The sequence below is a fragment of the Apostichopus japonicus genome, chromosome 20, assembly GCF_037975245.1.
Source record: "Apostichopus japonicus isolate 1M-3 chromosome 20, ASM3797524v1, whole genome shotgun sequence".
NCBI lineage: Eukaryota > Metazoa > Echinodermata > Holothuroidea > Aspidochirotida > Stichopodidae > Apostichopus > Apostichopus japonicus.
In genome coordinates this window covers 29432058-29454007 of record NC_092580.1, presented here as the reverse complement: position 1 = coordinate 29454007, position 21950 = coordinate 29432058, and the positions used below count along the sequence as shown (strand labels likewise).

The 21950-nt window shown below is 37.0% G+C and overlaps 1 protein-coding gene and 1 long non-coding RNA gene across 2 annotated transcripts; both read right to left on the bottom strand.

Annotated features, from left to right (window-relative positions):
• Positions 1-308: 308 nt before the first annotated feature.
• On the bottom strand, positions 309-4204 carry LOC139961517 (cytochrome P450 2D4-like). Its single transcript, XM_071960738.1, has 3 exons — positions 3535-4204; positions 1803-2762; positions 309-1232 (listed from the first exon to the last, which is right to left on the bottom strand). Exons 1-3 carry the CDS (start codon positions 3875-3877, stop codon positions 1048-1050), a joined length of 1488 nt encoding a protein of 495 aa, XP_071816839.1. The 5' UTR covers positions 3878-4204; the 3' UTR covers positions 309-1047.
• A 4662-nt stretch (positions 4205-8866) lies between these two features.
• On the bottom strand, positions 8867-20279 carry LOC139961520 (uncharacterized). Its single transcript, XR_011790906.1, has 3 exons — positions 20140-20279; positions 16277-16361; positions 8867-12839 (listed from the first exon to the last, which is right to left on the bottom strand). It is a non-coding gene; the product is annotated as an uncharacterized lncRNA (long non-coding RNA).
• Positions 20280-21950: the final 1671 nt, after the last annotated feature.

The window sequence follows — 21950 nt, the reverse complement described above, 5'->3', positions numbered from 1 at the left end:
TCTATACTCTCCAAATTGTTCTCAAATAGTTTTAAGGAACACACAAGATGAATGTCCCAGTGGGGAAAATGTCCTCAACTTGGTTGTTATAAAGACAGTGTAAGAATTTTGACCAAAGGTGACCATATTTGAATATCTAGCATAATTTGGGGCCAATACAGCATACCTGTAACGTTTCTTTAAACACTAGGGTAAAAGACTTGATCCGATCTAAATATGACGTCATCGAGCCACCTGTAATTCAACTTGTTTATTACGATGGTTATTTTCTGTAATGGACAAAGGTTTCGCAAATGCTGACTCAAATGTTGAACCTCTTTACATAACACAATGTTGGCAATGGTCTCAGTGTAAACACTGCTAACATTCTGCCTTAAAAATATGAAGCAAAACAAAGGAAATGTGAAAAAGTTTGAGATACTACAGTGGTATTGTGGCATCACAAACTTACAAAATGACAACTCATCAGACATGACTTTTAAACTAGCATATCTTCCAAACGCAACAAGATATTTCTCAGCTGTATGGATTAGTTGTTATTCAAACAGATCACATTCATATCAAACATGGATGATGGTTGGGTTTGTGTCTCCTTTAAGTCTCGTGAAAAATATACACAAGCTGTTCATTGCACACATATATATTCTGGAGTTTTAAAATGCCGTGTGATAACTCTTCATGTGGAAACTTGCGTATAACTTGTTTATGGCCTTGTGCGTGTATAGGCATCCGAAATCACTAACTGTGCTAATAAGCACACTTGTGCGTCTTTCTTAAAGGTGTTAGATTTGAAGTGTGTCTAGAAAGTATTACAAAATAATAATAATATCTAAAAATAAGGAAGTTAGTCAATGTCAATACTTATGACTCATTATCATATATATACGCCTACGACATTTTCATAAATATATGAATAGGCCTAACATGTATGATTTACACGTGGAAATAGACTTTTGGGTATAAACTGTTTTATTTGCCAGGTTTATTTTCCTTGTTGCTTTTCTTGTTGGCCGATAAAATATTTTTTTTAGAATTCACAAGGAACATTTATACGGAACATTTCTTTACAAAGACATTGTAAGGGCGTGGCTTATGTGTGAATCCATCAATTCCTCGGTCTGGAGGTGGAGTCGTCCCTTCAGGAATCGAGAAAGTCATGTGCTGCAGGATATAAGTAAGGAAGATGAAGAGTTCCATCCTTGCAAGCTGCTCACCAATACACAGTCGACGACCTGCATGTAAGAACAATCAGACAACAGTTTTACAAAAATCATCATTATCACCAATATGGTTTGATATTAGTCAATATCGTAACCCAATAATGGTAGAAGTAAAGACCTCATATCGAAACAGACAAACTAATTAGTCAAGAATATGGTGCTAACTTTTATGTTTACCTTTAATGTTTGTAACCTAATTATACCACATTTAATAATTAACTAATAATACAGACAATTAAAGGTTCAAGGTAACTGAAGTTCAAACTGACCAGGCAGATAGCCAGGTTTGGCATTGGGGGATCCCCTTCCCCCCTCCCCTTCATGTTGATTAACTTCCCCCCTCCTCATGTGGAGGGTGAGGGCAGGCGTCAGAACAATATTCAGTGGTGTTGAAATTGTCGTTTACGTGAAATTTATCGCAGTGAAAATGATTGGCGTTACAAATATTGTCGTTCGAAATAAAAGGATATTATAATATTGACTATATATGAACGATGGATGGCCAAGCAAGCATACAGATTGACATGGACAGAAGGCGGACATAGGAGTGTTATTGATCAATAAACCGTTTCGGATTTTTACCTGCACCGAATGGAATGAAATCTTCACGTTTGATGAAATTGCCTTCTTTGTCTAAGAATCTTTCAGGTCGAAATTCATGAGGTCGTTCCCATTTATCATTATCAGTAAATACAGCGTGGAAGTTTGGAACAAGTAACGTTCCCTTCGGAACTTCAAATCCTTCTAGAGTTGAATCACACGATGCGACATGAGGAAGACTGAGGCCTGAAGTAGTTCCAAGACGGAGACACTCTGACAAAACAGCTTCCACGTAAGGGAGGTTTTGTCGATCAGAGTACCTCGGAAGTCGGTTTCGGCCGATGACGCTATCGAGGTCCTCTCTGATCCTAGCCTCAACCTCTGGGTTCTTGAGAAGAAATAAGAAGGCCCATAGAAGGGTCGTGGAAGTGGTTTCGGTACCAGCCGTGAAGAGGTCTGCGATGGTCCACGACATGTTGTCATCATTAAAGATATCAGAAAGGCTATTGCCTCGGTTTTTCTTGATTTCATTCAAGTAGGCATCCATCATATCCCTAGTGTTACTTTCATCAAATTTAGATTTATGTTCCGATGTCATGTCGTCGTGAAAGTTGAAATAAGTTCTTAAGTTCTCTCGGATCCCACTGCTGCCACCAAATGGAAGATACTTCGTGATGGGTAGGAAAACGGACAAACCAAATCGTAACATCGAAGCTTCCATGTTCTCGTTGAACTTTTCCAAGACCGTCTGGAAACTTTTATCGTCGTAATTAAATCGTCTCCCGAACGTAACGGACGCAATGACATTGGAGACCGCATTGTTGATGAGGCGTTCAATACTAACTGATTGTCCATCAAACTTCAGAAGGGCATCAGTCAAACATTTGGCTTCGGTGGCAACTGCATCCTCGAAACTTGATTTGCCAATTCCGAAATCTCGAAAATGCTGGTGAACAAATCTTCTTTGCTCCTGCCACACACGGCCATTGGATAGAACAACACCTAAGATAAAACGAAAGATACGAGTCAATATATGTTGGTTGTCTACTATATAAATGAACATTTAAATGTTATTCTTTAAATCTTCCGACAGACAGACTGACTGACTGATAGATAGACTGATACATAGAGTGCCTGTTCACCACATCACACCACATGAAATCACATTATATCACATCAGATCACATCCGACGAAATCCTATCACATTACTATACAAAAACTTGTATCGTATTAGATTGCGTGACTCGTGACACTACATTTAACATTATAAAATTGTATAACATATCATGACCAGTATCATAGTTTGTACCGTTGTTGAGATGTCTAATATTGCAGTTTCTTCAAGTGATTTTGGATGAGTGCATTGCACATGCAGTAATATGTGAAATCATATATACATGGACCGCACCAGCAACTATTCTGACCATGGTATAATCTTGGAAATAATTCGACTGTGATATGACGGGAAAGTTATGTAACATTGGAAATGCATGTTCAAGGTAAGGAATGATAAAAATTAAAATCTGGGTTATCACTGAAATTGACAGTTGGCTGTTTGGAGACGTCGCGTTAGTATAGCCTAACTGTTAAGAATGTGCGAGAACTAAAGAGGTCCCATTCTACATTATATAATCGAACCAATCAACTTACGAATCTACTACGAGGTATGGCAGCCTTATTAGTAACCGTATCGACAAGAAAGTTGTTTTATTAATTGCATAGGTACAATTACTGCTTTACATACACATATCGTTTTTACTTCGAAATACATACCAGCTCCAGCACGGTCCAATAGAAAGTCTAAACGAGCCCTGTCCTGAAATTCTGGCCTCACCAGAGCTTCTTTGACACTTCTGTAGTCACACAAAACTACGACATTAGCGGTGCCGAGCTTAAGATTGTATATTGGGCCATATTTTAAATACCAGTTTTGAAAAACTGTGCGGATCGACTTTTTGGTAAAGATCAAATGAGGCAAACAACCGAGTAAAGGAAATCCCCACGGTCCAGGCGGGGTTCGCCGTCTAAATCTCGTAAACAAACCTAACAACAACCAAAATGTTGTCATGCCAACAATACATGTGACAATATTGGACGATGCTAGCGACGCAAACATCTTGTTAAAATTTTCTCTCTTTCGAGCCAAACGTTCTTTAACTATTAATATCTGACGATGTCAAATCTTGAGGTCTCAAACGGCAGAACGATCAGTCAACATATGTTTGTAGATCATCTAGGCCCACTGCTACTGCTATGGGTTTACAGTGCTTAATGATAAGTGCATGGTCATACGTACTGTTGCTGCTGGAAGCTTAAACTTGAACCATAGAAATTGAACCACTAGATTTCTATATCTTGAACGGAATTTGGAGCTACTAATCTATCCGACATCAACTCTTGGTTAGTATTAAGATGTCAACAAATTGACCCCCTTATCTCATTGTTTACTGTTGTTTACTTTCTAAGTCAAAGCAAACAAGAAAGCCACAGGAAGCCGCGCAGGATGGCTAAGAGAACTTTGAGAATTGATTTGATAAAGTTCACAAATTATCTGACGGAATTATCATTTAATATCAGTGTTTAATTTCCGCAACTGGATCGATCTGATGATCAGTGTGGGTAAGTGGAGTGTCTGACAGTGCTGGCTCGTCGAAAAGTGTTAAGATTTGATCTTGTAAACGAGATGTGGGCACTGGGAGGTATGTTAAGCATCCGGGGTAGTTCCATGGGGTGTGGGGTAATATAGCCGCCACCTTCTTCAACATTAAAACACAAATTAAGTGTTTATTAGCGCAACATTGCGTGCACATATACCTATATACCAATATATATATATACCTATTTATATAGTCTACACATATACATACCTACACATACCTATCCATACCTATACATAGCTATACATCCCTATACATATACTGTTCATGATTTTCCAACTCATAACGATTTCAATTATATATATATATATATAACTTAGTCTATTTATATTGATTTATATCGATGAACCGCTTATTGATGGAAGATGAACACATCCCATCTTATTATGATAGTTAGGTCTCATTGGAAGGATATATCCTATAAGAAGGTGTATTTCCATGAACCAAAGAACACACTTCTTAAGTCCCTATGCATATTTTAGTAGCTGGGTCTCAGTTTAACTTGATCTAAAATACCATTCTAGCATACTGCCCTCTACTTTCGTTTCAAGTCAACAAATACGGTGATATTAAAATAAGCCTAAACATAATAATTGTTTTTTCAGTTTTGTTTAACATATTCACAATTCTCATGAATATACTTAATTATTCTGAAGGAAACTTGGCATACGACGACTTATGAACGCGGTGTGTATAGGACTGATAGGTGTGTATAGGACTGCGATCTCATTCTATATGTCCTGTCCTTTGACCGAACAACCATAAATATGGTAGTTACCGTCTGCAGAATTACACTAAATACAATCGTGAGAGAATTGTCATGCAGAGACTTACACTGATATGAAAGTTACTTTCTTTAAGAAAAGTCACCGAAGAAAGAACCTAGTCACGACTAAAACAAAACTACCGATCCACTTTCAACCTCAGTCCCCCCCCCCCCCCCCTTTTCATCGTAACTGACTGTGTGATCAAAGTCAGATTTGTATCACGATTCACTTAGAAAAGAAACAGATACTACCCATGATCTTAGCCAAAACTCTGAAATGGTATTAAATGATTAGCCTATAGAAAGCTTTTCAAAGCCAGAGGTGTACATAACAGACGGAAGGAGCAACATGCTCTTAAAAATTTAAATCACTCTCTTAAAGTACTTAAACTTGGTTAATCCTTTTTCATAATCATGTCGCGTGATTGGCAGGCTTTTCGATCTACATTGAAACTTTGAAACTATAAGTATGATGACAATTCCCCAAGGGATAATGAAGCTTGTGATTTTATAGAAAATCCTCAGATAATGGCACAATGTTAACAATACTAATTGGGATGGACAATCTTAGCCGACAACCTCAGTAAGCCTGTCAACGAGTTAACTTGTCAGTTTCTTAAAATTTATTTAAAACGACTGGAAAACTATTGTCTCGCAAATCACCAGGTTTTATGAGCGTTTCGTTGATCGTTAGCAGAGTACTATAAAAAAAATAAGCCTATTTTCGTTTCCGTTAAGTTGTTTGAACAATATCCAGAAAATTCCAGCGAGTAGTGAAAGGGTTATGACTGAAAAACATCGCGTCTAAGTTATAGTGCCTGTCTGACACTGTTTCGATATTGCATCGAATCGTCAGGCCCTCTACCCTTGCATCCTCACATCTTATTACGAGTAATCATATCACTTTATTCATGATATCTGTATAATGACAGGGAGAACCAGCTTTAAAAGCAGAGTGAGCAGGCGCGTAGCGAAGAATTTGCCAAGATAGGGGCGAAATTGTAGGCAAACTATCAGAGACGTAGATACGGCATTGCAAACTATTTAAGCGTAGCGCCACCATAACGCGAAGCGTACAAGAACATTTTGGCTGAACATGCCTCCCAGATCGCTGGAAATGGCACCTCCCAGGCCTTGTCATTTGCATCTTAGCATTTTCTCTTTGAAATTACTAGAGATGTCATAAAAACATACAAAAAAAAACATGCTCAAGGGGGAGGGGGCGGCTGCCCCTTTCGCGCCCCCTTGGCTACGCGCCTGCGAGGGGGGAGGGTGAGGGGGAGTATTACTTGCGTTGTGGAGTGTAACGGTGCTATCAACTAGTAACGTATTACACGGTCACTTCAATAGTATATGACTGTGGTAGAAGTTTCGAAGTAGTTTCTAATAAATTAAGAACAAACCACTTCTCTTCCGATTTATGTCCTACACATTTGAACGTAAAATCGTAAACAATCTGGGCGAGAACATTTCAGGCATTGATTATAAATAATGTTCTTTTTAACAGAAAAAAAACCTTTGGAGGAGGCCTTTAAGCGTTGGATTTTGATCATTTTGAGATTCTAGTATTATCGGTGGTTTTGGCAATACTTGGCAATATTTAGCAAATATTTAGCAAAGACGAAACTTTTAATCGTTAGTAAAAGCGGTTGGGATTCATTCCTTGAAATATTTGAATCTCTCGTAATACGACTATATGGATGTACATATTGTTGTGTCATGTAGAAATTGGCATTACAAATTTAATTCTGTCCTGAATCGTATATGCAAATTGGAAGCAGGACTTGATACATATGCAATGGGTATTGTAAGACTTGATTTTTACAGTATTGTCCCTCTCAGGGATTACGACATTGCGGCATTAAATACAACAGACAATATACCCGAGCTATTTTGTATGTTTGTGTTTAATGTCGTCTATTGTATTTGCGTGACAAGAAACGCTATAATTACCATGTACACGCAACCAGCTGATTTATAGCAGGAAACTGATCACCTTTATAGGTCTATTTTTTCAGACTTACCGTTGTGATTGGTTGACGTACTTAGGGTAGCATACGCCCATTAAAAAAATTGACTCAATTGACCCAATTTTCTCACCACATGTACTTCCATTCATGCTCTTCAACATGCAAGCCACAAAAAAAAAAAACTAGATCATGATTGATAACAAGTCAAAAAAGATGTTCTCCTGCTGTTTTTTTGGCACTTTTCATGAAGGAGAACAATTGAGCGGATGGATATAGACTCTAATAGGAGTATGCCACCTTAGACCAGGGAACTTAAAATTGATCCCTGATTAAACCAATGATAAATTTCTAATAAGGACGTTCCAGATCTGTCCTCAACGCAAGGCTTCGGAGCTATTTAAATCACTAATGCGCATTCGTAGATTAATTTGCCATCATGCTTGTCAATGATAGTACCACTGAAATCATAACATCAACAGTGTGATTCTATTCATTGCCAAATATAGGGACAAATTCCATAGCATATTGGTCACTTCGACGATCCTGTCCTGGTTCTCTTAACAAACCTTCTCAGAATTAGAAAGTTGCTGGCTCCTCGTTAAATTGACATCCAAGAAATATTTTTACCACATAACACACGTTATCGTCAATTGTGTTTGGAGTATACCCACATTATTGTAATCGTTGTTTTATCATCGAGCTAACACGGTCGAGGTGGCGCCGGAAACGATGGTGGAGAGAGGACGCGTGGGCTATTTGATTAAGCAAAGCTACTAGAAGTCTTTGAAGTGGCGACGATGGTAAAGCAATGGCATAGTATTACACGTATTGTAAAGTGGGCAGTGAACACTGAACGAAAGATTATCGAATTATGAACTGCAAGTGTATTTCTTTTGTAATATAGCCATCGTCATAATATATGTATTAAGAGCGGCATCGCGACGGTGAGGTTGTAGTAGGGATAACGGTGACGATGAGGTTGTGGTAGGGGTAACGGAGACGATGTTGTGGTAGGGATATCGGGGACGGGGAGGTGTGGTATGGATAACGGGGGGATGGGGGGGGGGGTTATTGAAACAGAAAGATCTCCCAATGTAAGATGAACAACCGACTACACCTGGTAGGTTGTCGTGATGGTTTTCTCACACGAGTAAGCTCGACACTAACATAATTTGCTGACTATAAATCATACAGCAAAATGTGCCAGTGCCAAACTTTATCATATGCAGCATAGGTCAAAGGTCATCATATCCTCATCTGACTGACATATCGCTCCATTGTAGTAATGATGGATTCATTCATTAAATCGTTCACTTTGCCAACGCATGTTAGGAAAGTTTACATTGTTACGTAATTTCCTTTCTTTCAAGATTCGTGTTTTACTCGAAAGCAGTATCGGTACGTGGTAAAGGCGGTGGTTCGTCTTGTTTGCTGCCAAAGACTGGTTCTGGCAGGAAAATAAGAAATTTTGATATGAAAACATTTTGATTGAATAAACTTGGTAAACTTGTGCATATACCTAATCAACAACAACTAAACAAGAACCTCAAGTATAAATAACAATAATAACAACTGCAAAGAAAGTAATGTTGCTTGTCCAAATGCGTTCATTTGTAAATTCCACGCTGGTTTACAACATTCACTCTGTAACACTGTTACTTCATAAAAATAAAAAAAAGTAATGGATTTTTTTCCTTCTAAGTTCTTGTTTGGACATTAATGGGAATATCAGTTCATACAATACGGTCCAAGGGCATGTAAGTAGTGACAAATCCAATCAGCTACTTAATTTATGCACGAAGCAAGTAATATTGTAATCTCATTTAATCAAGTATTTGCATGTCATATTTAAACTCTTTCATACTTGTACCAGTTTTTTCTTATGTAATTTTCCTCATTTCTAATAAATCAAAAATATATATATATGTTCTTCTTCAAATGGTGAATAAAATTAGATATAAAAATATCTACAAAAAAACTCTAAACCCTAAGCTAGAACTTGGCAAGTATAGTAAAACTAACAAAACTTTGAACCATCTTTGCACATTGCATATACACTGTTCCCGCTATAGCTTGCAAACTGACCGTTTTACTGACCGAGCCAACTGACCCTGGACGGATTCTATTCAGGACAATCATGCAAAAATCCACAGAATTTTTGTCAGTTGTAGAACCAATTCTTAATAACATGCATTAACTGGTAGAGATTTTGGCTTCAGGGTAACTTAACACTTCAACGAGATGCACTTTTCAGAAAAGCGAAACTGCGAGATCTTGAAGTCTTAGTTTGATGCTTAGGGGTAAATCGATACCCTCTTATAAAATAACAAAAACAACGAAATGAAAATATGCTTTGTGGGCAATCTACAAAAAAAATAATATATTTCTGATAAACAGCGACATTAAAATATGAAATCATGGTTTATGTATAAAATGATGATTAACACCTAAAACTATAGAAGATTGAAAATGAGATATGATTGTGCCTGTTTGAAGTTATTGAACGTTAAATCCACCAAACAGAAATATGACAACGATACCTATAAAGGTACTAAGACCTTTTTTTAAAATGGCTATTTCATTACAATTTTTACCATTTGCCTTTTTAGTTTAAAAACGTCGAAAAGATTATCTTGCATATAAAAAGTAGATAGCCATCATGCGTCGAATAATACGGGTCTTACAGACCTGCACTCCTATCGATGAAGTTGGATATAGGCCTATTAAATATAGGCTTTAAACGAAAAACAGATCATCCCTGCTATTAAATGTTGTCCTTTGGTCAAAATATCCTCGATTTTCCCTTATAAATATAAAGCAATACCAGTATATTTGCATCATTAATGAGCTGGCCTCACCAAATTTTCTACTCCAGAAACGTCAAGTCCCAGAGGATTAATGATCAGCCATCTTTGGCTCATAAAATGCAAGGAACATTTGCCAAATCTTACGTCTCGTCATACATGCGTAACTATAGGCATTTTTATTCGTAATTATAGTTAACAATTTGCCTTCTGGGGGAGGGGGGGGGATTTTATCAAACGGATGGAAAACTTAAAATGAAAGGTTGACGTTGTTTCTCTGAGAACTTACAAGAGGAATGCATTTTTTCATATTTGCGCGCAAATGAACTTTCTCTTGGCGCTCGCTTCTAGCTTTTCTAGGCTCTCGATTTCTTCTATCAACGTACCAATCAAGAAAAAAATGTTGCAATATTTTGTCACAACAGCTAAGTAACTAAAGAAATTATTTATTAAATACAAATGTACATTCAATCAAGGTATTAACCCTAAAATGTAACCTTTGAGTGAATGCTGTATGCTACCAAACTGACCATACAATTGTGATATCTCTATATGGGTAATTTGGAAGTTACTCTCTCCTGAATATACTTTATAAAATATTCTTAATGATTATTTCCTAGCTAATTTGATGACATATAACTAAACAAGAAACGGTAAGATTTTCATAAGTATAATGGTTTTCAAATGGTATCGTGTAAAATATGTTGGGTAGTGCTCTATTCGCTTCCTAATGATCATGATTACCTGCAATAAAAATTTAAATTAAATAAAACAATAAATAAGAAAACAATAAAACTTTGTATTGGTCAATCACTCGAATTTAATTACGCAATGAGCTCAATGAGTTCATATGCGGAAATGAGCGTTAAGGAATAAAACCAGGTTTGACATTTCATTGGTCAGTTCAATGATAGTTTATTTATTAATTATCATGAAGGGACAAACATAGCTCAAATCTACACCATGAGTTAAAACCGAGAAACGTCTTTATTTTAACGTCATTTATCTAACTTTATGTAGCCATGGAAACAGCGCAGAATGTAATGGAATTGTAGAGTCTGATTATGATCTTTGTTTTCCTCACAAAACATTGTAACATTGCAATAATATATGCATTATAACATGACGAATGTTAAGTATTTAAGTAAACAATACGGTATCCCATTGGAGTTTGGTTATTTCGTATTTTAGGATTTCGTGCTAGATGGTAATTAATACAATCTTTACTTATTATTATTAGACTTTCATGCAAATAGTTCATGCCTAGTGAATAAAATTCACTACAAATAATAAGTTTGGTGAATATCCCAACGTGAAGAGTGTATACACTGGACGATGAAAATGCTCAGAATAGAATGGAATAAATTATAAGTAATCGCTGATCGGTATTCACACTGTGAAAAAGAGGCAGCGGAGGTCTTCTCTTGATAGAGCTTTGTTTGACAAATTCTATAATAGTTGATGTATTTAAGAAATGTCCTTACTCGGTACATGTTTGGAAAAGGGTGCCTAGAGCAATCAAACGCACAAATAGTAATGTCTGCTCAAAAATAATAGTAAAGATATGAAATTGACTAATGTAATGTAATAACTTAGTTGCATCCAGCCACCTTTGCACACCTAATTGTACCTCAAGTACAGTCAATGTAGCGTCTGTAATTTGCTTGTCTATACTACAATAGCAGCCTGCAGACCATAACAGTGTATGTCAATGTAGTTATGTCACTATAAACCTAACAACTGAATGGTCAAGGGTGCAACGACGTCATCTCCACCACCAGATGGAGGTGGATGCAAAATAACACAAACTGGTAAATTTTAGGCCCTTCCTCTAACTTGGGACTGAAGGAGCTGGCGTATGCCTCTAATCTAACTCATGTTCCAGTGTAACACAACAACAGAAGTAGAGTCGCATGGTAGTGTAAGGACCAATTATGGGACACATTCGGAAACACCTCAGCAGATAACCCTTGTGCAAGCAACCAGGGACGAACGTCTACCTCAAGATGCATTGTATTGCCCGGTTATTAATATAGGCTTATTTGATAAGTATAGAGTTTGGGTAGACTATTCTATTATAGGTATAAGGTAGCTAATAACTGCTTCTATATATTATTACTAATGAAGATGAACACTACACAGCTCCATTTTTCTCTCCGAACTAGCCTTCAGTATTACACAAAAGAAGAAAAGCTTCCACTCACATATATTAGTCGAATCTGGGGTGCATACAAAATTCTGACCACGCCCCTATCCCCCTCCTCTATATAGAAGGGTAAAATGTATTTATCTACACCTATGATGTGTGCGTTGTTAGTATAGAACTGCTTATATTATATATAGTGTATTGCCTGTGCGACAACATAGCCTACGTTATTACTATATCAGTCCTGCCTACTCATTACGGCTGCTTAAATTTGCTAAATATCTGCGAGACTAAAACAAGTACCCTTAATCCATCCTACTTCCAAGTGACAAATATTTTGAAACACCCATACCTCCAAGAGTGGAATAGAGCGTTTCCAAGGCGGTCCAACGGTATCACGTCGAAGACTATCGGTTCTATGCGTATATAAGCCTATATGCAAGTCAGTGATATTTCGAGTCGTTCATCAATTTGTTGTATGCATACCGATACACGCATATATATTCGCAGTAGTACCGACGTAGGTTTCTATACTCGCGTTCGAGTCAACGCAAACCCTGTTAGGCCCACGTGCGCCTCGCTGTAGAGCTTCTCACTGATAATGTTGAAGGATGATGCAGAAGGTCGCGGAAAATTGGAGGCTCTACCCGGCCATGGTTTTATCATGTTGGAAAGAACAAGCGATACTTCTCGACTCGGCTGATTGAATTTCCGACAGAAGAGTGTTGAGATGACCTGATGAATATTTTAAGCGAAAAAGAGGGGATTTACGAGTCGAAAACATCGCCGATACGTACGTGTGTATTATCCTGATCGAAGTACTAAGGCAGTTTGACCGTTAGTCTGTGTTAAAGGAGAGTGAAGGAGAGTGAAAATTCATGCTTTGTCACCAAACTGTTCGACACTTCCAGTTTGCATAAAATGATGCGGAGATGTAGGTAAAGATTCCGCCGTTAGCTTAGGCCTATACACGGGTTGGGGTTTCGGGTATATATTGAAAACCATGAATATAGCTCCAGGTCCATTCTCCTTCACCCGAAAACACACTGTTTTTTCCCCTCGAGATATATCATCAATATACACTAGGAGTTAAGCCCTGAAGATGTTTCCATCAAATGGCGAAGAATGTATTTAGGTAAAAGTAGGCCTACGCCGTTAGCTTAGGCCTACATATGGGTCGGATTTTCGGGCGATTGTAGACCTAATGAATAGCTGCATCCTTCATTCTCTGTCCCGAGATGCACAACGCAAGTGATGCCCAAACGGAGAACGTTTGTATAGTGTCCTAACCGAAGCCTACCACACTGTCAAGATTCCTGGGGCCAAGGGCGTAACGTAAGATTCCACACTTAGACCTAATTGCCATTAGCTTGTGTGGTACGTAACTATAAAGACAACTACAGAAAGCTTGTTAAAGACAACTGTCTAAACCATCATTTCAGATAAAATTGTATTTGTTACTTTATCGGTTTCCTGTTGTCCGGAAACTAAGGTCTACCTGCATGGCAGGTGACTCAGTCGCAGACACGTATCAATGTTCAGTGACCATTATACCAAAATAATATTGCTGGTGACGTATATGCAGCCCGACTAAATATGTGTAATTCGTCATTAGAAATCAAAATGAGAAACGAATTTAGGATCCTCAATCTTGACTTGACAATTTGCAGAAAATTGATAAAAACACCATTTATTATCAAGTCTGTAATTTATCATTCCTTATCAAACCTTGAAATAAAACATAAAATTTGTCAATAATTCGCTACAATAAGACAATTTAAATGTTTACTCCATAACAACATCATCTTACATTTAACTTAAACATAATTAGATTTGTTAAGTGATCAATTTTCCGCTATTTGTCAAACTGGTATGCAGTGACTGCAGGGCAAATATCATTGATAGTTTTAATTGCAAAGGAACAAGAACAGAGAATAATGTGTTAGTGGGACGGATACAGGATATACAAAGATTTCACAAAGACTTTACAGCTTGAAGACTTAAGCTTATCAATCAAAATTCAAGGATTAGCTAACCCTCAAATTCGAACTTTTAACTCATAAGTTTAGGTGTTAATGCTGTTTGATTTCTTCTTTCATACAATGAGCAAAGGCTATCAAAACAATGATTTAATCATAGAGTTTGTACCACAAAGATCCATTCTGCACACGGCACATACACGGTTTTCCAAAAAGTATCTGTTTTGAATACTGAACGATATAACGTCAACAATTACCTGCCTTCACGCAAGCCTTTTAAATGCAATAAATTTGAAAAATTACTCACATCTCATATGAATTTTTCTTTTGAATGTCTTTTCTAATTATATATGGCTAGTCCAGAACGACAAATATCGCGTACATTTATTTCGAAAACAGTACATGTTTGATTTACGAATTAATAACTTGTAACAGTACCTTGATACAAATTAGTGTTATCCAATGTCCTTTATATCCAACTGACGAGTTAGGTTTCCGTCTGTTAAGTGAAGGCTTCTTACGGTATGTATGGGGGATGTTAGAAGTAACAAGAACACGATTTTACTTTCTGCGTTAACCTTGCACCAAATATAGAATCTACTTCGTTATTTATCCTTCGAACAAATTCCTAGTTCATTAATCCATCAAGTGCGTTCACAGTAATACCATTAATTCAACATTTTCAACTTATTGCATGCTGGCATTCCATTCTCGTATGTAATTCGGGCCTCCCAATACATAATAAACAACCACTTTGGCTTACAAGTTTTAAGACCTGATTTTTTCACAACATGCGTGATATTTTCTAGTATTGAGGCTTACAAGTAGGGTTAAGCCTATTAGAGAGTTATTGGTGAGTTTCAATGACTGAGAGTGTTAGCATCGGTTACGAACCGAACATTGCAAAACGTTTTGCCTTAAAAATAGTTGTTTTAATTTGAAGAATCAGAAGAATCAGAATAAGTTTTTTTTCGATGATGAAAGCTAATTGGCAGAAGAAAACAACAGCAACAATATTAACATAACAAAAAATTGGAACACTAAAAACTAAAGAAGGTTGGCAGAGTAGTTAATTAAGGCAAATTAATCCTGTATACCATATCTTAATTATGAACAGACGTAATAATCTGAGGAAAAGGCGTAAAGCCCTTTTCCACGTTATTCAATTTGCGAAATTTGTAAATATAAAAAACTTTAAAAGGTCGTCATTATTTGTTCCACACCGTATTTGAAATCCTAAATTTTTGCTAAAAACTAATAATTATTATAAGGACATTTCCACACAATCTTCGAGTGTACTTTTGATTGTACTTTTCTTTAGCAAAATAATAAGTCGTTTCATAAAAAAACGTTAGTTGTAGTTCCAATTACTGTTGGTTTAAAATTGCTTGGTTGTGGGCCTCTCAGTTAAAGCGACTTTTTGTTTTGAAATGTGCACCCCGTCCTATGGCTAGGCACTACACTGTATGCTAGTCCAAGCTAGATAATAAAAACCTTTAACCCATCAATATCTCACGTGAAAACAAAGATTTAAAAATGGAGAATTACACGTTAGTGTTTTAAACTGTTTGTTACCGTTGCATGCTTATTGTATACCCGTAGAAGTAACCATACATAACTTACGTATATGTTTTGTACAGTTCCGTTGAAGTTACAGGGATCTAATTATGACTGAATAGGTCTAGTTTGAGAGAATGATACGGAATTTAAACAGTTCAAAAGGAAACACTGAATACCCACCATTGAGTAAGGGGCACGACCACGTACCATAGTGGTACGCATCAAATCAGGGTGCACACGAGAACCTAGCTTCTGTTAGTCAAGATATTGTAGGGTTATATACGTTGAATGCATACCCTGTTTGAACAAACATTTCACCTGTAAGGCATTTACACATCGAAGAGACGGCTATTTCTTGAACAAATAAAATTCTTTATGAAAGTTCCGGTGGTTCCAGTCACTATACTATTGCATGTAGTAGATATATACATTAGATATATGTTTGATAGAATCTACATGGCTAGGATATGTCTTGAGTGTGAATATTAAACACCAGTAGGCCTATATAGGAAGTAGTTCCATTCGTGTACTATAAGATCGATGCGTCATCAAGTCAAGGAGAGAAAAGAAACTATACCATAAATGAAACACATTGTGTATAATAACGGAGAATATTATATGATTAAAACTTACCTAGCTTGTTGTACCATATAGTCGCTTACGGTATGTTCTGATATGGCCACGCCTGAAGCCTAACCTCTGAAAGATGATTTCTACACTGTACAATGATACAGAATTACAAACAGTAGAAGGAAAGATTAACAACCGTACATACACTTTCACTGTCTTCATTAACTATAGTGTACACTCATTAATTGCATTGCGAGTAATTCTCAACCGGCAACTTTTTTCCCTCGTGGACAAGAAGTATTACGTCACATTACGTAACAAGCAATTCCGTAGTTTAGAATATGCGACCGACCAGCAATACATGCAGATGCATTGGTACCGTGAAGCCTACTGTGTCATAATAACCTTACGCCCGTCTAAATGTTATGTACTAATTGGCTTCCGTGGGGATGAAAATTAAAATTTGCTGTGTAAAATTCACTGGTTTAATGACACTTCACGAAAATCGGATGAGGTTCTCCGTTCAATTCTGTTCCATAATACTCTGCCGGTCATTGTGAATAACTATAGCACTAGGCTAATCACAAGTGATGGCTTGTTTAATTAGGCCAAAATGCAAATTCAAAGCAGTATAGAGCTTTGTCACATCCTCAAGCGCGAGGCCTTGTTCAGATCTCAAACTATATTGTAAAGATACGGGACTGTATAACCAGCATGTATAGGCTAGTTCTAGCGTAGCTTACCAAATACAATTAAAGAAGCATAAACTAAACGTAAAACAACGTAAGGAAAACCGTTTGGGCATCATAGTATGTGAAGGGTGGGAAATTTCGATCCATATATTTATACTGAAAGGATTAATATAAAGTGTCAATATTCAGTGGGTATGGACATTCTTTGGTTGATCAATCAATGTTTTGTTCGACATAGGTTATAGACTACATGAGTGTTTCTGAACCGGTCACTACCTCTTTGGGAAACATATTGTATTAGGGATGGTCCATTTTTGTTTGACAACAGGCCCTAGCTAGAATTTTGAGTTGGACAGGCACTAAGGTTTTAAGGAGGGGCACCAACAACTTAAGAAATGGCACCATAATCCTCGTTTCCTGTATGCCTGCCTTCCAAATAAATGAAATGAATTAATAAATATGTACACAGCTATGGTCCATGCCGTAACATACACCGGTTAAATGACCGTTGCAGGACCTATTGACCTATTGATGACCAATCGACTGGGCTTACACAGACACTTTGCGCACCATACATAACCATTGGGCCAAACACTTGTCTGAAGTAGCGTCACAAAGGGTCAGTGCATGCATTATACAAACCCAAGACAATTCTATAGTTCTTAGGGCTGTGTAGATTGGCAAATCGATTCTTCCTAGAAATAATCCAATTCAGAAAAAAAAATATCCATATGAAGGTTCTGTCTTGCTTCAAGATTCTATCATTATCTTAGTTATAAAGTAGAAACTTGGATTTTACTCATCATATAAATTTGCGAAAATGTTTCGTAAATTTATCTAGTTGCTTCATGACTTTGGGCAGAACTTCTTTAACCAAAAAAATAAAATTGGGTATCAATCCACATGTTATCAATAAGGAAGTCATGCATGGCCGGTAGGAAGCTTTAAAATCAATAAGTTTTTTTTTAAAGTAAGGAGACTTGTATTGTCGCTCTTGGAAGGACCGTTGAGTCAGAAAATTAACGATCTTCAACCAAGTAAATGGAACACGTGACATGTGCTAGAGGGTACATGGGCGTGGCAGGTTATATACACTGTATGCCGCATACATAGTGACTATGTGTATGTCCTATATATTACAAAATTATTGGTGTCGGTATTGAACTTTGAGGAAATTCTTGGTACAAACAGACCTAACATTGATCAATCCATTTATCAATGAAAATACCTTTAACAGGATTTGAACACACATTAATGCTTTCCAATTACGAAGTACAAATGGGAATATGGGGGGGGGGGTGGGGGGATTGAATCACCCCCAAATACTCCCGTTTTTCTTTCTTCCCGTGGTGGAAGAAAACTATTAAAGACTGAACAAAGCAGATCTACAATATTTGTTAACTCTTTAGCCAATTTTCAAGCGTACTGCAGTACGGTACTCTACTGTGTACTAAATTTATACTCTATAAAAAATAATACTATATAGAAATGTATTGCTATGAATTGTGTAATTTTTTTATTGTTATACTCTAGCAGTAAGTGCACTTTTATTGATTTTAAGGAAAAAACTTTCAAAATTGAAATAAACCTGAACACAGTATACAGATGGTGATGATAACAATTAATCATCTTATCTATATGTTTGACGTTTGCATGGTTCGTTTTGTTTCAAACCCAAGATTTAAACAAAGTATTAGTAAATGTTCCTAAGGGACTAACTTGTAGAGTAAATTGCAAAGACGAGATTACACTCGAGGCGATAACGTTCGGAGGTGACGAATTTGCTTCGCACACCTTTTGCTCGACAGTTAGGTATATTCAACCAGTCTTAAACAAAACGGGACATTCCTGGCGAAATCGACTTGATTATTCGGAAAGACAACTGTTTTGTTATGAATAAATTAAGTAGGTATGTCAATGAAACATCACATGGAATTTCATATTGATTATTAACAGAAAATATAGGTTTTCCAGGGGCGTCGGAAGCTATTTGAGATTGGTACGGCAGATCAGAGTGTGGCCATCTATCATAATTATCGGGGAACGTTTGGAAGGTCAAACTACGCTACGCGCCACCATGTTGGCGCGTAGCGTACTGGAGAAAATTTTGAAAAAATGCCTCCCAGATTGCAGGAAATGGCACTTCCCGAGCTTGAAAACAAGACCCCTGCCATGCCAGAGTAGTCACATTTAGCCTATTTGCCGTCATCATTATTGAAAATTATTGAAAAATATACCTCCCAGATTATTTTTGGTTCTTTATTTTTTGCCATTTTTTTTTCTTAGTCCTACCTTCTTTTTTTTTTTTTGCGCCGTGAATATTGGTCCGGCGTTCGCCGGACCTGCAAATGCTTTTTCAACGTTTTAGACTTTTCTTAAAACTATTTCAAACTTATGTTTAACTGTGTTGTTCCTAGTTAGTGTTTACGTTTTGTTCGTATGGTACATAAATGATGAACTCTCGCAAGTTAAAAGTATTACATTCCACACTCAATTATTTGTAATTATAAGTGACTGTATTCTTAGACTCAGTAACATGCGATTAAATATGGAAATAGTTTATGGATGAAGAAATCGTCACAGTCGTTCTGTACTTTATTTGATGTGCGTGTGTATCTATAACCTGAATTACCTGATATATATATATATATATATATATACTTATAGCTAGCACACGACGTCATAAACCTCTTTATCTGCAAATATTCAATCGTTATGCATGGAGTCTCAAATCGCTTCAGTTGTAAATAAATCATTATGATGATATTTATAATTGTGGTCCTTGTATTCATCTATTGATATCATTTGTATATATATATATATATACAAATCATATTAATAGAATTAAAAAACGGGACCACAATTGCAAGTAAAATCCATAAAATAGACATTTCTTAATTCAGTTTAATAGAGAATAGACGGATCAAGCAGGGACAGACCGTAGTCCCTCTCTCAGAAAGCTATGAAATCAAAACTAAACACAGAACAATACGTTGACCATATTTGGTGTTAAAAATGTTGATTACTATAGCATCACTGCTGCCAAATGGCAATTTTTATTAAGAAATACATATATACCTATATGACAATATATGTCAGAAAACACGTAAGTCATATAAATAAAATAATGGGTTATATAAAACATATTTCATATTGATTTGAATATAACCTGTTACAGATGTTAAATTTAGCCTTAATCATTCAAAAGAAAACTTCAAACATATATACGTTTACCGTTTTAACTTCGTTTCCTTTCCTGGTTTTGTTATTTGCCAGGTCGAAGGGTGATTGATAAGTTTTCTTGTCGCAGCATCTCTAACTGTATACATGGGCGGCCAAATGTATATCTTCAAATGCACTTGTAGCATATGTGGCAAACCAGCGGTAGAAACATCCTTACTAAACTCGGTCAGTGCTGGATTTTTTTTTGTCCTTGTTTCTTTACTCGGTAAGCTTCAAGAAAATAGAATAGAGAATCTGAATTGATAAACTCGGTCTCCTGTGGCCTTCCTTGTTAATCTGCTTTTTACTTCCTCGGACAGTTATTGTTGGGACCATCTGCCTATTGTTCTCTCTATTGAATAGTCTTTTACCACAAGAATTCGCCCTTTTTTTGTTAGGAGGAAAAACTCCCTCTTTTTCCCATTGATCCATGCTGATAGCCTGTTCGGTTGTTAGGCATTTCGTTATCGCCTTAAAACACAATATGAATGGGGATCGTCACTGGCTAGGCTGGAATTAAAAAAAAAGTATCTTATACTGTATAACTGCTATAACCATAGACTACATTATAATAGGCTTCACACACGGATAATCGGGTCATTCAACGAGACGTTCTTTAGCTGATTTTGAATGGCTCTTAAGAATTTATTACGTAATCCATCCTTTCATTAGGTCGGGGCACGGTAGCAGTACCAAGAACCCGGATTCCATGGGTTTTGAGAACTATTAATGACGCTGCTGCATGGTAGCAAGGTATATAATCATTCCCCAAAACAACAGAAATTAGAAGAAAAATAAAAGAATAACATCTCGTCTGTATTAATTCGGATTTCAAATCTAAATGTTTCCATAATATTCCCTTTTTCTATTTGTTTAGATGTTTGTATTAAAATATTACGTCGATACCAATCCGGTATCGAAATTAAGTACTTTAAACTAGTTTTGAGGAAAGTTTCTGTATGCCAGTGGCAGGCAGGCGCGTAGCGAGGAATTTGCCAAGGGAGGGCGAACCTGTAGGCAAACTTTCAGAGCCGTAGATACGGCATTGGAAACTATCTAAGCGTAGCGCCAGCATGAGTTGGCGCGAAGCGTACAAGAAAATTTTGGCCGAAAATTCCCCCAGATCGCTGGAAATGGCACTTCCCAGCCTTGTAAGTTGCATCTAAGTATTATCTATTTTGAAATTACTAGCGATATCATAAAAACATACATAAAAATATGCTCAAGGTGGGGGGGGGGGGCGATCGCCCCCTTCGCCCCTTGGCTACGCGCCTGGTGGCAGGGGATCGATCAGTCCTCCCATGAATCTCCCCCTACCTCCAAGTTAATAAGGTTGCGCAAATGCTTCAGAGGCAAACTATTAACTACACAAAATGAGACAAGTACTGGAGTGACTGACATTTTTGATGGACTATATCTTCACTTTAAATAGATACAGTATCTACACATGATGATAGGTGATGATGATGATAGGTGATGATAGGTGATGATATCATCACACACTGTCTACGGTTTCGGAACAAACAGGTCCAGACTCTTCATAAATTATGATAAATTTAGTCCCAAAGAACATTTATTCGTAAACTCCTATGCTTCGGCTACTTACTTTTTTCAGGCTCCGGAGGCTCCTAATGGTGCGGGGCACGAGCATTTTCACCCCCCCCCCCCAAAAAAAAAGATGATGTTACGCCGCTGGCACCAGATGGCATATTCATATTTGGGTATCATTTGATGTTACTATACGTTAAACTTCGTAGCAATAGGACGTAATCATTAAGATCTAGACTAAATAAACCCAACGCATCGTTCTGGGATTTGATCAA

Bases quoted from the DNA above. Each gene is read 5' to 3' on its own strand.
- LOC139961517 (XM_071960738.1), bottom strand. From the start codon at position 3,877: ATGTTTGCGTCGCTAGCATCGTCCAATATTGTCACATGTATTGTTGGC. The intron at 2,763-3,534 runs GTATGTATTTCG...GTTTTATCTTAG, and splicing joins ATTGGACCGTGCTGGAGCTG to GTGTTGTTCTATCCAATGGC. The intron at 1,233-1,802 runs GTAAAAATCCGA...TCTTACATGCAG, and splicing joins TTTCATTCCATTCGGTGCAG to GTCGTCGACTGTGTATTGGT.